Raw genomic sequence first — 17,838 nt, forward strand, 5'->3', positions numbered from 1 at the left:
ACACTTTTTGTTCCTTCTTTTCTCCTGCTGTTTCTGGGGGGGATTATTGCTGGTTCCAAAGCAATTGGATGGTGCCTTCAGTGACACCACATCAGCCGGTAACTTTGTGTCCTGAAGATGGAAAAACTGCGTCCCTCAGCGAAGCGTGAATTTGGGTGTCCTGCATGCAGAGAAGGACACAGCTCTCCTGACAAGCCCCTGCTTAGACGTTGCACAGCTTTCAGGGAATTACTCCCAGAGAGCATTAACAGAAAGAGCAGCCTACAAACAGGGCTCTGCCACAAGGCTCAATGGAGAGGCAGAACCCTTCGGTGAGCTTGCTTGTTGCCCCCCAAAAACGTATGCTGGGTGAGGGGCTCTCGATGGATGCTGAGGGTTAATCCCTGAGACAAGCGCTGCCATCCAGACTGCATTTCTCACTCCTCTCCTTTTTTGTATGGGTGGAAATCAGTGCCTGATGTGGTTTGCAGTTGTCAGTGATGTACTTTCATCACTGTGCTTGGGACAAATGGCATTGTCTACCAGGAATGGATGGATGGGGGCTTGGTGGTAGAGGAGAGAGCATGATTCCCACCTCCCTGTTGCCTCTCACCCAGTGCCCTACAGTGCTCCATCTGAAAGAGAAGGCTCTTTAACAGCCCCTAATGAGGGAAAATACGGAGCTAGAGCAGTGCAGGGTAAAGCACTCCCTCTGACTAGGGAATTGGAAAGGTAGGAACCTGTCTTTCCCTGCAGGCAGCATGTTGTCCTGGAGCAGAAAACAGCAAACATCTGCTTCAGGAGGTGTCTGTACTTCAGACGGTGTTTCATCTGATCAGCTCAGGCTGGGGGAGACCTACTCAAGAAGGCAAGTTATGCTGGTCTTTCATGCAACACGCCTGGCTTAGGAGTCTGAGCTGCTCTCAGGTGAGGAGCCAACACACGCCAGGTTCATCACTTCTGGAGAAATGGCACTGATGCTTGGGTCCCCTCTGCTCTGGGGTTTTTGATTTTTATCTTTGTTTAACAAGATGTTTCTTTTCAGCAGGCGTTTTGCAGTCCGGCTCAGTGCTACACCCTCTCAGCCCATATCTGGCAATGAAGACCCAGGTGGAGAAATACCTGTCTTACATCCTCTGTCAGGACTCAGATCAGGTCAAAGCACCATCAGTGTCAAAGGTGAGTATGCTCTATGAGGCCAAACAGTTTCTCATGAAAGGTCATTACTTACTTACAATGTTCTTTAGGACATAAGTGGTTTTAGACTATCCAACTTGCTGCAAGTCACAAAAAACACACTGTTAATTTGTCACATAGAATAAGGTAGGGCCTGGCTATTGACTGTATTAGCCACGCTACTGTGAGATGGCAATATCACCATGAGACAAATTTTACTTACAAAATTAATTATCTGTTTCATTACTTTAAGGACAAGGAAAAGGAATCTGGAAGATTTTTCTGGTGTTGTTTTTTTTTTTTTCCCCACTATAATTTCTTGGGTTAGCATAGAAGCGTTTTAAGAACCAATTAATAATCATTGGCTTTCCCAGCATCTATTTATAATTCAAGCACTTGAAAGCATGCAACCTATTATGTGGTTCTCATTGTTTTATGCTTGAAAAATGTGAAGTGGTCATTCTCTCTAGGATGGAAAACATCCTTTCTATAATTGCTCTCTATGGGATTTCCCTTCTACAGCTTCCAAACTTTTTATTTTTTTGCTCTGTTCATTATAATTGTAGCAAGTAACCACTAAAACAAAACACAGTAATCACAGTGCTCCAAATAGAACTCATCTGGTCTTAGAAGAAGAGCAGAAAGAAAGAGTGGCTGTTGTGGTCCTCTTCGCATTGTCAGTCACGTGCCATCCTGAAAACCACATCTTTGTATTCCATCCACTTGCTTGTTATCAGAGTTTCAAAATGAAACTGTCACCAGAGCAGATCAGTGCAATCCTTTTAAAAGTAATCTCCTTGATTCTACCTACTACATAGGGGAACATCAGCTTAACTTGTAATTAAAGTAGATTTCTCTAGGGAGACCTCAGACGTGGCCTGTCAGTTCCCAAGAAAACAGCAGCAACTACTGACCTCGTTTTTCCTGTGCTCTACCATCAGATACCATCAGATTTAAAAGGATGGTATGAACTGAGATGGGGCATGATTCCTGACAGTGACAGGCCTGTATGGCTGTGAGAGAAAAAATTAAAAGGGAGAAAAAGTTCTACCTCCCCCTACTTGTTTGAGTAAGTTGCTCTTTTAGGCAAAGCATGAGCCTCCTGGAACCAGTCCTGGCCTGAACAAGAGAAAGTTTCCCTGGGAGCAGGGAGGTTCTTATGTTACAGGCAGAGCCTCAATGAGGTTTGCGCAGAGGGGATAATTACGTTAGTTGCTTCCTTATTACTCACTTCAGCTCTTGCTGGTCTTTCAAAGGGCTGATGGATGGGTATCAGAACTGGCTTTACATCAGCCTGTATGGTTTACCATATCTGCTCCTGAACAACTACACTTGATGAATGATGCCAACCCGAGCTACTTAATGAAGGAGCAGTGTGTCACCTTGTGTTGCATAAGAGCAAGATGGACAGCTGCACTATGAAAAGCACAGAAAAATAACTCCACCAGCACAAGAGACGGCAATTGCTATCCTAAGGCTTTGCATTGACCAGGATATCTGTTTTCAGAACAGAATATTCCTCAAAGCCTTGTCTGTGTAAGCAGCTTCTGCTCCTTAGCTACCACATACGTGGCACATACGTTGATGCCAAGTTTTTTGCAGCAAAAATCCAGCATCCCAAATTTCGACCCATGCACTGAATTAACAAGATGGAGGCAGAAAGCAAGTGGAATGGTAGGGAGATTTACAGTAAGAAGTTCACAAGGCAGCTCACTTTCCCAAGTATGCCACGTCATGATAGTTCAGTTTCCCTCACTATTTTCAGATTTTGTCACTGCACAGCAGCTGATTTTGAGAGTTAGCATGACTTGTAAAGGGCTCCTCTTACACTTGGCATACATGTTTGGGCATTTATGTGGAGAAAGCAGAAGTTACAGACAACGTGTCCTTGCTAAGTACTGCATCTTTTCTCAGTTTTCCATTGTAACAGGCTTTAAAATGAAAGATGAATAGAAGATCTTAAACCTGTGTGCAGGATCTCATGGCTAGACAATGAACCTTGCAAAAATAAAGCAAAAACAGCAACAAAAAAACACCCAGTGTGTTTTCCCACAATCCTGGCAGTGCAGTGAGACAAAGGGTGCTCTATGCCTGAGAAGTAGGTTTCTTGGTTGCCGTCCCAGACGTCTGCAATGTAACGCCGTGTCCCCACCGTGGGGATTAACGTGCAAGGGACTGCCTGCACCTCCTGTTACAGGCAGGGGGGATCAAAAAGGATTTTCTAAAGTGTGTTCCCTGAGCAGGGCTCTCCAATACTGAGCAGTTTTGCCTGTCTCCCTTCAGCAGCTCGTTCTGGTGCTGCAGCAAAGGGTTAGGAGCAGTAATCTCATGTGCTGGAACAGGATCAGACAGATGTTCACATGCTTGGTTAGCTTTGGTAGTTACTTCTCTAGTTACTATAGATCCTCCAAACTGCAGTCCTTCTGAGATAAATTCTTGTTTTCCTAAATTAACATGTTCTAGAGGTTAAAGTTAAGCTTTCAGATGTGTACGAAGTGGGATTAAAGCCCACAGAAGCACATCTATAGAAGTGCCTATGCAATTTTTTTTCCTGAACCCTGTAATAGATGTTTTGTTTAATCCTCGTGATAAAGCTACTGAGATTAATTCTACCCAGTTGTGTTTCCTTTTTGGAAAATTGCACGTGTGAACAAATTCAAATTGGGTGAACTAATTTCACGCAGGCACAGTGCATCAAAATGCTCCATCCATTGAATTATGCAAGATATAAACAAGTTCTCCTATTTTCTTGCCATATGGGAATGGACCTGGAAGAAGTAGGAGACCTAAGAGGGAGATTGCTTATTGCGTAATTATATCCCAACACTTTTTGAGTAAATGCTGAATGCCACTGGGACCAGCAGAGCTGCACATGGGCACAATGGCCCATTCGTCCAGACTCACTGGACATACTGCTAGAAGTGGGGCCGTAGTACTTTAATTTCTCTTCAGACCTTGTAATGAAAGACTGGCAGAGCAGCCAAGTGCTGCAAGGTAATTGTGGCAGTGTCTTTAGCTGAAGGTGCTTTAATTGCTGGCCTTGGAGAAAGGGCAGAGCTGAGCCAGCTGTAAGAAACCAACCAGTTTTTTTTCCCTGTTCGAGAGCATGGTTATAAGTAGTGTAAGATACTAGAAGATGCTGGGGCTAAGAATAAAGGAGGTTTGTCCTGAATAGGAGTAAAATTGACACTCACAATGTGTTCTTTCAATTTTTCTTCATTCAGAGACTGGTATGATAAGCCATGTTGTAGCCTGCTTCAGCCACATCCTTAAAAGCAACAGCACTCAATTTACAGATTCTTACAGTTAAGGTGAAGGAAATCTGATTATATTTATCTGCCTGTTAGAGAAACTAAGTGTTAGTGTTCTGCAGTCATTTGCTACACTCTTTTTTGCTGCCTCAGAACAAAGATACTTGCCAAATGATTCATAGGGATGGAAGAGGAAAAGGGGGAAGGAAAAGAGTGGAAGAGGAGGAGGTGTTTGCAGTATGCTGCTGTGGATTAGAGTTCAGATCCAAGCTTCCAAGGTTTCAGCCTTAATCTTGCAACACATGCAAAGCCTTTCAATTTCACTTTGAGGTCGTTACCCAAATTCAAAACCATCAAACTGCTGCGTGGGGAATGCAGGCACACAACTCAGTACTGGGAACTTTATAGTTGTGAGTGCAACTCATTCTGGGAAAGAAATGCAAAGTTTTAGGATGACGTATTTGTTTATAAAACTAAAATCTGCACCTTAAACATAAACTCATAAGCTTCAAATCTGTTTTATTTAATAAATTATAATCTTCTGGTTTACTGGAGTGATACTAGTTTTCATTTATGACTTAACTGCTGATTTAAAGAAGAAAAGCAAAAATAGAAAAAAACCTAAAGATTGAGCATGTTGTGATAGCTAACACGGAAAGAACGCACGCCCAGAAGGCTTTCATTGCTTCAGCAGATATGTTAGGCTGAATATGAATTTTGCTTTCTTCATTATGAACAGTATTAAAAGATTGGCCTTCCTGGCAAGGGCTTTCACACAGCTTTCTTCATCGTGCTGGGAGACCACCTGCTAGGCTTAACCTAAGCTGACCTGGGGGCTGTCCAATGATAGGACAGGCTTCCTAGTGAGGCGGTATGACCATGCTGTCAGTGTTCAAGAGGCACTGTCAGAACTACTGACTGTTCACCTGAACTATTAACCCTGAAGTGGTTGGGTGGTTGGATTTGATGATCTTTGTAGGTCCATTTCAACTGAACTGTTCTACTCTATCCTGAAGTTGGGAATTCCCATGTGACTTCTCACCTACATGGAAAAAAACCTGTACTGCACTGACTGTCACATCCCTCTGGATGGATTTAATTACCTCTGAAAGTGTCGTAGCAGTTCTTAGAGACACTGCAAAGTTGGAGGTCATGTGGAAAAATACTGGTTCCATCTGTTGTTAGGTATAGATGAGGTTCAGCACTGCCTGGAGTAGATAGATAGCTATTAAAAGGAAAACAGGGTTGCTGGCAAGGTCAGCCCAAATTGAGACCTGATATACATCGCAGGCACCGATCAAGTCTCTAGTGCCTGTTTCCAGAAAACGAGCTCCTTGTGAGCTCAGGTTTCCAACAAGTGAAGCAGATGTTCCAGATCTCTTTAGTTTTGCTGTTTCTTCAAAGAAGCAGCATCATTTCTTATTTTGCTTTTCATGTGCGTTGCTGGGAATTACATTTTGAAGAAATGACGATTTCTTAGAAGTAACCATAATAAATGCATTCATTTTAAGTGACATGTTAGAAGTAGCATTGATGGTACCTAGAGCTGATGATTCAGATGATTTAAGTATCACTATGTATATCCTTAAAGACACAAAATGGGAAGCTGCCTTCCTAGAGAACAAATAAAAGCAGAATGAAAAATAACTAGCAGGCACAGAATAACTGGTAGAAAAATCTGTTGTCTGACAGAAGTGGAAAAGGTAATGATGAAAAATCTAACTATTAAATATTGTAAGGTACAAAGGAATTAAGAAAAAAAAGAAGCAGCGGCAAAACACAGTGCACCTCTTTTGAAGTCTGTAGGATTTGTAAATGCAGTGGGGTGGCAAATGTACAATAGCAGCGAGGGTTATTCAAACAAATGAAGTAAAAGAAATGCAAATATCCGTAGTCTTTAGAACAAACAATTTACTTAAAATGATTTATTCCAGCAAGGTACTAAGACAGAAATCATTAGGTGGTGTCTGAAGATGTCCTTCAGGACTTTTTCCAGCTAGGTGTAAGCACTGAGCCATCTGAGGGTTCTAATTGAATTGAACCTTCCTTCAGCCTAACTATACACATTTCTTCTTTAACATTCAGATACAATTTTTTGTTGTATTAACTTGAAGATCTGAACAATGGAATGTTGATCATAACATGTCCCAAAATGGCTTATTGAGTCAAGTGAAAGATAATTTCAGGTAATAAATATTCAAACCTCATCTAATTCTGGAATTCTGGAGCTGAGGAATGAGTTCATCATGGGAGTTTAATGATCTCATTTTCCTTTTGGGGTCACAGAGGGTCATGTTGCAGTGAATCCCTTGTTATTTAGCTCAGTATTACTTTACATGACATCGCTACTTCCACATTAGTGTGTCCTCCTTCATGTCCACCTTATTGCAGCCAGTGAGAACTGCCAAGAATCATGTTTGCATTGGTGTCTACCAATGCAGTCATATTTGGTGGAGACCATGTGAAGGGTGGGGACAGCATAAAAAAAAAAGGAAGGCACACGAAGCCCCAAATTTGCTGAAGACTAGGAGACTGATAAGGGTTTCTTTGGTTTTAGCTTATCAGGATATTCCTTATCTGCTGAGTGCTTAGGACTTGAGTATTTCTGAATGCATTTATAGTAAGTGGAGCCATGAGCTGTGAGCCAGAATCTTGAAATACAAACCCTCTTTTGCACTCATGAAAACACATCTGGAGGGAAAATGATACAGCGCTGTGTCGTTTCTCCCTTTCACACCCGTTCACCTGAGTTTGTTCTCTGGGTTAGGCTTCAACTTTGCCATTTGCAACAAAAACACTCTCTGATCTAAATTCTGCCATCTCTCAAAGGTGTCGCAGCAGGAGATGACTTCCTTTTGCACACACTAAGTGAGAAAGCTAGCGTTTTCAACTTCGATCTTAGAAAAGATACAACCAAGGTATTATTTTCTTTGAGCACGGGTACGTTATAATCTTACCATAGGCTACAGCTTATACTTGATTAAAAATAAATTTGTTCATTAAAAGTTGCATTAAATGTAGTCCTGAGGATAAGTTTCAATGATATCCGGTGTGAAATAGCACGATGCTGGTAATTTAGTAAGTGTAAAGTGCAGGAGGGGAGCGGTGCTTTACGCTTTCAGGTAAGCTTGGGGGATATTCTATGATATTTCTGAGTTTTTCATTGTAAGCAAAATAACTCTCATCTAGTCTTTTATCTTTCAAGGTTGGTTGTTTTTTTGGTTTTTTTTTTTTTGTTTTTTTTTCAGATACCATTCAAATGCAAGCTTAGAAAATCTCCAGCACTAAGGAAGGAATAACTGCACTAAAAACAAAAGGTTCTCTATGTTGCCTTTCACTGAAATGGAAAGCTACTGATATTTCTCAGAGCAATAAACTAAATGATACTTATCCAAATCTCTGCACAAATTGCCTAATTTGGAGCCAATATTCCAATGTGTTTCTGCTCTCAGAAATCACAAGGTGTGTCTCAGCTTTCCAGGGATGTGTGAGCATCCTGTGATGCTTTTGACACATAACAGAAAAATAAAAATCTTAGGCTTCATAATTAGCCTTCTACCAGAAAAGAGAAGCTTGGAAATTAAACAGTGTACCATAAAACCAGGAAAGTTATATACTTTTGAATTCTGTGGTTTTTGGCATGGAGAGATTCATGATGCTTCATCTTTAAGCTTCCAGTTAAAGCCATTTGCTCCAGTATTTGGAAAGGAAAAAATCCAAGTGTGCTTTTGAGGGTCAATCCAGCATCCTTAAATACCTTTTTCAAAGGAAGGTGCTGATTTCTAGGGGAAGGTTTGCATTTCTGAAGCAATTCATGTGTAATGCACTTTGGAGGGGGAAGAGAACTGTGCTGTTATTGAGCACACCTGTGCACTGGCAGGCTTAGAAGGCATCTGTCATCTCTTCTTTCTAAAAGAGCAGAAGGTGGGGAGAAGAAAGAAATTTATAAACACCTTCTTAATCTGAACTGTTTTTCATATGCTTTTTCCTTGATGTCTTTTTCATCATTGGAAATTATGAGGTTTTTGTGTTGCTTCACACATGGCTTTCTGTTGATATTAAAAGGCACATCTCAGAAAGAGTGTAGGCCAAGCCCTAGTTTGATTCCAGTGGGGTCAATACTCCTTGTACCGCCTCCTGTGTAACAGCAAAATGACACTGGGATTCTATCCCAGGAAGAGGAGTAAGGAAACATCATCCCTGCTGAGAGAATTGATGCAGATGTTTTTACAAACGTTGCGCCAGGATGCTTTCTTCAAACTAGAAAAGTTCCTGGATTTGTAAAGAAGAGCAGCTTTGAGCGGTCAGTCCATGTATTTCAACTATGAGGAGAGATGAATAACAGATCAACAAGCCTCAACAAGATACAAAACTAGACTTTGTGTCATTCTCCTTGGAATTGCGTGGACTATTGACAAACACAGGAAAGAAAATATGTGCCCATAATAAAATACTGTTCTGCCACAAATACCAAGTTTTAGCAGATGCAGAGCTCACACGACCTCCCATCTGACCTTCTGAACTGCAGTAGAAGTAACTTGGCTTGCTGCAACCAGTGACAGGAGAGCAAGTGGGTGTGGATGGTGCTATTCAGAGCTGCCTTACTGAAGGATGTGCCAGTTCCTTGGCATGGAAATCACCCTGGATGACTTTGCCAGCCATTTATTCCCTGCCAGTTTGAGAGCACATTACTTCTGGGAGCAGTTTTATCCAGCCCAGAGTGAAATGCAGGAAACGAGGTATTTTTTACTTTGTTCTGGCTGTGAAAATGCACGTGTAGTATGGGGAAACAAAGAAACAGTATCTGATGCATGTTTTCCAAAGTGTTAGATGAGAACACATCACAACACTTCAAGAGGAAAATATCTCCTCCTTCTGTTAACTGCTGATTACTTTTTCCTCTCCTTTTTCCCTTAAATCCTTGAGAGCAAAAACCCGGATTTCAAATGTTATTTCATGTTTCTGACTTCAGTTGTGATGAAAGAAGACTAGGTGAAGAGTGGAAAGGAAGTGATGGCCGGTTTTCCAGTTTGAAAAGGAAGCCAGAAAAGAGAGCATGGGAGTCTTTTTCCACCACCTCCCCCCACAACTCTAAATTTACCAATTTTCAAACCTTAAATGAGAGCAATGAACTCCAAAATCACCTCTTTAAAGGGTATGGAACCCCAGTAAAAGAAAACAGTCTGCTGGCACGGGATAAGAGGGTGCACAAACTAATGAGTGCCCTTCCTGCCTTAATGACAACAGTAGGTATCCCAGAGTCTAATCCACATATAACCGGAATGTTGAAGTCCAGAACTCTTAAACCACCGTGGAAACATCCGGACAGCTGCTTCTCTCCAAGCAAAATAGAAATGCTAATGACTGTGCTGCTTGGTGAGGCTCCAACAACACCATGTGTCCGTAACAGCATGAGCTACTGGCACACAGAAGAAATAAAAGCAACTGTAGACTTCTCTTCATCTCTGTAGGGTACTCCAGTTAGACTGGCATAGTACATTGCCTTTGCTAGCAGCAAAGTGTCTTGGATGATAACTAGGGACTGGCTTACTTTAGCAGGTCTTTAAGAACTGAGAAAAGAATGGTTTGTTGAGATTCTGGATGCTTGATTTTAGGATAGTTATTTGAAACTCGGCCACCCAACTTCCAACTGCCATTCCTTGCTGTGTTTGGCCTTCAAATAATGACACAGAATATGAAGAATTTACTGTTTCATTTCCATATCTGTCCTCCTCCTGGGGAAACGAAGCAAAATGTTCCCCAGCAATGATGAAAACAATCTCATTTTTTTGTCCTCTAATTACATATCTTCATATAGCTATTTCTGAGACATCAGGCTTTATTTCCTTCACTTTGTGACATCTGACTTCAACGACTGCGTACTGCTGTCAGTTTTGACTGGGAAAGAGCAAACGCAGTGCAGTATAAAAGTTATTAGCTGGAGGAATTTAAGATGAAAAGAAAAAGAAAAAAAGCAACCCACTTAGTTGTTGTTAGAGTGACATCTAAACAGAGTGCTTTCAGTATTAATGCCAATGTAACTGAAGTTGTAAAAAATGATCCCTCATCCCCTCCAGAATTAAAGCTTTGAGTTTCTTTTTGTTTTTGTTTGTTATGCTGTGTTACCCAGGTATGTAAGTGCCTCCACAGAAGACATAAATATTGACTTGATTCCATGCTGAATCCTACTTGTAAGCTGGGCAGCGGACCTATGGGTAAAGATGAAGCCAGGGTGCTTCAAGTATTTAGCACATGGTAAGGCAAGGCATGCAGGCTGCATGCACATAATGGATTTGTAAGCTCAGCTGTTGCCAAGCTCTTACAAATTGGCTAATAAATTTGAAATGCCTGAGTTAAGCGTGTCATTTATAATGTGGCAGTGCTGCAGGACCCTGACTCACCAAGTGGTGCTTTTCTGGTGTAGCAGGGGAATGCTACGTATGCCCTTCCACGGCACCTTCACAAGGCAGACTCATCCCAGCAGCTCTTGGCTCTGTGGTACACTTAGTTTTATCCTCCTAATTTATCTCCATCCTTTCTTCCACGACAAATCAAGCTGCACTTGTGGCATATTACTTTATCACTAAATATGGATTTGAGTCTCAAATTACATGCGTTTGGATCTGATCAACTATTTTCTGTAATAAAAATCAAGAAATGCTATTAAACAAAATTAACATTAAATGAAGTACCTGACAAACAATGGATATTTGTTTCTTTTACAGGTCACAGTGATTGTAATGAAGATGCAATGGCCAATCTTAAAGAATGGGGGGAGTATTCCTAGGGAAGAAAGGAGTCAACACCAAGGCCAGGATGCAAGTTTATATAACAGGTATTTATAAGAAGCTGTGCAAATAAGAATTTACTTATCAAGCATCATACCCTGACATGATGGCCATGGTTCTTGGAAGAGTTAGGTATCCTTCATCAATCTCAAATTACACTGGTTGCCTAAGTTTCTTAGAAAACTTAAAAAAAAAATAATCTACCTTCTATCTAAATAACCCATCTGCACCTGGACTGTTGTAGAGCTACTTGAACCTATTAATTACAGTGTCATGCCATCCCCATGTTTATGCTTACCGTAGTGCTATCTAGCCTCTTTGTAAGCATTAGTTGCCATGCACTGTGCAAGGTTACACACTCTCTCACTCTGTAAATGTGGGATTTGACCCCACAAAAAATATACTGACAAATCAAAATTTATAATCGGTTTAAAGTTCAAGGGTGCAGCCAAATCCTTAGCCAGTGTAATTTGACCTAGATCCACTGAAGTAAGCACAGCCATATTGAACTGCATAAGCAGAACTATTTCACTGTGGTTGCCTTCATAGTGTGGGGGTAAAAAGGAAACACTGAAAGCCTCACAAAGACTGTTGAAAATGAATTTAAGAGTCGTTATGCTACATTCTATAAGTAATAGCGATGTAATGCCTATGGTGTTGATGAAACTCTTAGAGTAGAAGGGACATTAGTAACACATACCTGCCTGTGCCACTTCAGAAAGGGATGATAAAATAGTGTTCATACTTCTTGGCATAAAATCTAAGGTTATTATTTCTTTGCTCCTGGTACTGTCAGTAGCATCCTCCTCTCTTCCCTCAGTCAGCTCCAAGACTACCTAGACACTCATGAGCTGCAACTTTTAACCCTGTGTTAGTTTCATTGCAGCAGTTTTCATCAAAAGCTTGGGTTTCATCTTCAGGCATTAATGCTCCCATGACACTCTTTCAAACTTTTAGAGCCAAAGCAACCTTTGGTTAGGGGATTCTACCAAATTGGTCATTTTCCCCTCAGAATGCGTTCATTTATGAATAATGCAAAATCTAAGCCACTTTTCAGCAATAACAGATAATTGGAGATACAGGAGAGCAAAAACTTGCTAATAGAGCTCATGTGTAACTCTGAACACGTGTATCTAGCTAATGCTGCCAGCTGTTCAAAGAATAATTCAAAGGTTGAATGGAACAGCTCTAAGAAACAGAAATGATAGGTTAGGGAAAAGTGTCAACTATAATTTCCATTAGCAGGAATACAAAGTTGTTGATATTTGTCATTTTTTTATTTGTACCCATATGATTGATGTCATCTCAGTCCAAATGAGATGAGCCCAAATGAAATACTTTACCTGTTTCAGGCTATTCTAACTTTCTTTCAAGCTGTCTCAACCTGGATATTACTTGTACCAGTCACTGATAAATGACACACATTGCCTTCTGGAACGCCAGTTTTATCTGTAACTGTAATCCATTATATAATAAGAGAGATGGTATCAATGGCTGGTATTTCAGGCTTTGTGTAGTTGTAGTATCGTAGAATTATAGAATGGCTTGGGTTGGAAAGGACCTCAAAGATCATCAGGTTCCAACCGCACTGCTGCAAGCAGGCTTATCAACTGCTAGATCAAGTACTAGATCAGTAACTTAGTCATGTTTTGTTTTCCTGTCTTACCCAGCACTATAAGAAATAGCTCTTCAGTAAAATAGTGGAAAGCCATTCTGGAGCTCCTAGGAAGTCATGGCACTGAGCTTGCCAGACTTCAAGAAGCATCTGAACAATGCTCTCAGGAATATGGTCTGATTTTTGGATGGTCCTGTGTGAATCTGGGAGTTGGTCTCAATGATCCTCACATGTCCCTTCCAACTTGGGAAATTCTATGATTCTATAATTCTATAAATTTATGTACCGTTTATCACAGAATATAGAATGGCCTGGGTTGAAAAGGACCACAAAGATCATCTAATTTCAACCCCCTGCTATGTGCAGGGTCACCAACCAGCAGACCAGGCTGCCCAGAGCCACATCCAGCCTGGTCTTGAATGCCTCCAGGGATGGGGCATCCACAACCTCCTTGGGCAACCTGTTCCAGTGCTTCACCACCCTCTGAGTGAAAAACTTCCTTCTAATATGCAACCTAACTATCATATACCTCTGAGTGGACTGCAAACACACTGAATAGGAGAAACAAATTCAGAATTACAGAAGGTGACTGTTAAGAAGAGGACTTAACTAATGGAATTGAATATCATTCCTATCTTAGCTGATCACCGCAAAGGGGCTTTCAAATTGATTAGTACGTGTGAAGGGCAAAAATTACAGTGTATATTGCAAAATCATTTGGGAAAAAAGCAATGCTGTTAAGTTGTATGAAAGAAGAATCAGGTTGTGAAGAAATCATGCCACCACTTCTGATACGACAAGCTTGGACGGGGTATTCAGCCCTGTTATGCCTCGGAGTGCAGAACACATGCACGGTGCTCTTGTACTGTGTAAGGTCAGCGCTACGCTTCGTGCCTCGCCGTTTGCAAATGGGATGAGGTCCTCCGGGAAGTTACCATGACGGCACGACACGATGCGCTTTGCAGAGAGTCTCCTACTTGCTAAGCAGATGGCTGCACTGTTCCACTTTGACTCTCCTAAACGTCAGACTGGAACCTAAAACTCCATTGTTCATTCACTTCACTACGCGGAAAAAAAGAAAGTGTGCCACGGCAGATTGTATGGCTAGCGCGGACACTTCGATTATCATGCCACCGGCAGTAATCTCTTTATGTAAGCTGCTCACACGCGACTCGAAATAGAGAAAAACGCACCTGCTTGCAGGCAGGGAGATAACGGGGTGCACCTACCGGAGCAGCCCCCGCATGCTTCCAAGGGGACGGCGCACCGCCCACCCCCGGCGCCCCCCACCCCGCTCCTCCGGCTGCCTTTCCCGCTCCCCGCCTTGCAGCCCCGGCTGCCCGCTCCCTCCCCGCGGCCAGGGCTCAGCCTGCGGTCTGGGCTCCTGTCGTGTCCCGGAGCCGCCATTTCGCGGCCTCCCGCACTCACCATGGCGCCGCGGCTGTGAGGCGCTGTCCAGGGTAGCGGCCCGGCTCTGCCGCCGTTCCCGCCGCGCCCGCCCTATAAGGCGCCGCCTCCGGCCCGCCGCGCCGCCTCCCGACCGGCAGCCCGACGGATGAAGCCCCGCCACCGCCCCGCAGTCGGCGTGGAGAATGGCAGGACGCCCCTGAGAAACGGCGGGGAGGGTTCAGCCCCGGAGGTGTCGGTTTGGGAGCGTGTGGTCGGTGCCCAGGCACTCGTACTTGCCCTGACCTGAAGCCTCGGTTCTTCCACGCGCTGTGCCAAGCTGAGATCGATGTCCCTTCTCTACGTAACTGGGGCAATGGGTAGCCACGTGTTTGTTTAGGTTGGCCCGAGAAGAGGTGAAAGAGTGGGAGCTACTGGCTCCCTCTGTGACGGCTCAGATACTAAACAGGAGAAAAGGAAGGGGGGAGGCTTTGTGCCTGTTAGAACAAAGACAACAATTTACACCTTCTAAAGTGATTTCTGATCTGAATGCAAGCAAGGCATTATATCTCCTATAAAACATTTATTTAAACTCCATCTGGAGTACTGCATCCAGGACTGGGCTCCCCAGCTCAGAAAAGAAATGGAGCTATTGGAGCAAGTCCAAAGGAAGGCCACAGACATGATCAGAGGGCCGGAGGTCCCCAGTGAAAACAGGCTGAGGGAACTGGGCTTGTTCAGCCTGGAAAAGAGAAAGCTGTAGGGTGGCCTCATTGTTGCCTTCGAATATGTAAAGGGAGATTATCAGCAGCAGGGAAACCAACTTTTTGCATGGTTACATACTGATAGGGCAAGGGGAAATGGCTTTAAAATAAAGGAGGGGAGATTTAGATAAGATGTCAGGGGGGGAAGTTTTTCATGGAGAAGCTGGTGAAGTGCTGGACAGACAGCCCAGAGAGATTGTATATGCCCTGTCCCTGTAGGCATTCAAGGCCAGGCTGGATGGGGCTCTGGGCAGCCTATCTATTGTTTGATGTAGCGGTTGGCAAGCATGTCTGTGGTGTGGGGATTGGAACCTAATGATCTTTGAGGTCCCTTCCAACCCAAGCCAGTTGATTCTATGATTCTATCAAGGCTTATTGAAAATGTCTTTCCCCCAGTATTTAATAAAACAGCCTTTGGTTTGTGAATTTAAAATAATCTTTCCGAAAATATTAAAATTATCCATTTTAATTTTATTTTTGACATAAAGAATTGTCAACTACAACGTGCCACAAATGACAAAGTGCTTCCAGTGCTGTCCGCACCGTTCTGGTTGCTCAGAATCTAGCCAAGCAGAGCTCAGTGACCAGCCTTTCCCAGAGCCAGGGGCACAGGCCATGGAAGCAAGCCAAGGGACTGTGTGCAGTGTGCAACAGGTGGCACCTTCACAAACTAAAGTGTGCTTGATGCATAAAGCCTGTATTGATCCAAAACGTAGCACTGACGTTCTAAACCTCAAATCACTCCTGAAGAGCTTTGTTCATATGCTACTCTACTTGCTTTTTCTTGGCTCTAGATTCAGATACACCAAATGTAGTGAGAATGGCTAGCATCCCAGTGCTGCTTGCCTGCCCAGAAGAGATGTGCCAGCAGTCTCACGTGTAAGCATGTCCTTGTGTAACATCTAGCCCACTCTTATAGACTCAAGCTTGTTTGCTTGAGCTTCCAAATTCCAGTGTGTTAGTCTGTACCAAAGTACCACAGTTCCTGAGGTTGACCTGCTAGCCTTTCCTCCCATTCATCTTTTTGCTGTAGTTTCAAATACTAAAAACATCATTAAAATGGCATTATACAAAGAAATAACAAAATTGTTAGTTTTTGCTAACTGATTCCATGCAGTCTTGTTACCAACAGTTCTTAAGCACACTCAATGAGAGTTAGCCCAAAAGCCTATGACATTAACCTGGTAACTCCCCATAACATCACACTTAAGGTGCCTAACCAGTGTTCTCTGTCAACAGAATTAGAAACAGAGCTGATGAGACAAGAATGATCACCTCTTCCATTTGAGGTTGCTGCTCAGGGAAAGAAGGTAGTTTTCTCAGTGATTTGCACAGGTTCTGTTGACTGGGCAAATTTGTGAAATAGGCAAGTCCTGACTTTTAATTCCAAGTTTTGAAGGAGATAGTGATGAAGAGCAGTGATTGACAATGGTACATTGTCCATCCTGTTTCCTTCTAAGCTGGAAACAAGTGGGACCTGATAGCTCCAAAGTCAATGCAATTCAAAGGTGCACTTCCTAAGATGCAGAGATGCCCAAAGCTTGACTGGATACAGCCCTTTGTAACATGGACAACTCTGCTTGAGCAGGGGGTTGGATCTTTGCTGCCCTTCAGATGTTCCTTCCCACCTCAGCCTTCATAGGTGGCTTCTAACAACCAGCAGCAATCCCTACATCAGCAGAACTCAAGTTAATGCCCTGTGGTATTTCATCATGAACAGTAGTTATGTAACAGCATTGTCCCTGAGCTGTTTCAATTGCCTCCATTTACTCTCTGTGTTTCTGAGGAATTTCAGCAGTTCTGTTTTTCCACACGTTGACTTATTTTTCTGCCTGCTCTTGCAGCAGAACGTGCTGTTCAGCAACCACTCAAAGATAACATGCCTGCCACATATCTGCTATGCTTGGTGCCTGGGATCCAACCAAATGCATGGTGTCACCTTCCATGCAAAACAGGTGAATCCAAACCCTGCCTCAGCACACAGAAATAATACAAAACTTTTTTTACAATGTTTTTAGTTTTTGAAACTATAGCTGGTGTAATATGCCTGTAAATGTAAAACTAAACATTGTATTAAACTGCAGCTGCGGGATTGTAAAATAAAAACTAAGCCATAATATATGCTGCAGAAAGTATTAATTTGAGGGATTGCACAGCTTTGTCATATTGTGTTTTAGCACCCTCTTTCGGAATAAAGGAATACTTGCAGGTATTCACTCTGCTAAAGCTGGAATGCAATTGCAAAACGTCCAGGAAAAGTCCCTGGCTGTGCTCACAGTTATAGTTTAATTATGCAGCCTGGTATTTTATACATTTCCACAAATAGAATCTTCCCATCCATCTCACACTTAGCATCTTCGTATAAATAGCCTGTGTTGCTCATTTAAATCAGCCAAGAACCAGGAAAAGATTAGTGGCTCTGAACCAAAAGCTGAAGGTAAACACAAGAGGCTGTGCTTAGACATTCTGTTGTTCATTGTCCAGATATCTCTGGTGAGGGTCTGACGGTGGTAGCTTGCTTGGAACTGCACAGTTTCTCTCATACATTTAGGATTATCATAGTATACAGAAGTCCCAGCTGGGGATCATTGCCCAGCTGTGTTGAGACCTACATTAGGAACCATGTCCTTCTTCAAGAAGCTTATAGAATGGGGTAATGTGGAGGGAAAGCGGTGCACCCAAGCTCTTCTCTGTCTCCTTCCCTGGGAAATAGTACTATATAATGTTAAAAGTCAGGGCATTCTGGGTAGAAGGAAGGGCTACATTTTGCACTTTCTGCATGACCAATTACTACTCAGCCACCTTCTTGGGTAACTGGGTCAAATTTGCAGTTTTAGCTAAAGCATTTGGTGTGGTTGCCAGTTACCTTTAAATACATT

General features: G+C 42.6%; 1 protein-coding gene across 1 annotated transcript in view; it reads right to left on the minus strand.

Annotated features, from left to right (window-relative positions):
- The window catches only part of ELOVL2 (ELOVL fatty acid elongase 2), a 37,371-nt gene extending 22,855 nt beyond the window's left edge, over window positions 1-14,516 (minus strand). Inside the window, exon 1 of the mRNA XM_048940670.1 lies at window positions 14,238-14,516. Within this exon, the coding sequence (XP_048796627.1) occupies window positions 14,238-14,240 (3 nt within the window). The 5' untranslated portion in view covers window positions 14,241-14,516. The remainder of the gene's footprint in view (window positions 1-14,237) is intronic.
- Between the last annotated feature and the right edge of the window lie 3,322 nt (window positions 14,517-17,838).

Source organism: Lagopus muta, chromosome 3 (assembly GCF_023343835.1).
Source record: "Lagopus muta isolate bLagMut1 chromosome 3, bLagMut1 primary, whole genome shotgun sequence".
NCBI lineage: Eukaryota > Metazoa > Chordata > Aves > Galliformes > Phasianidae > Lagopus > Lagopus muta.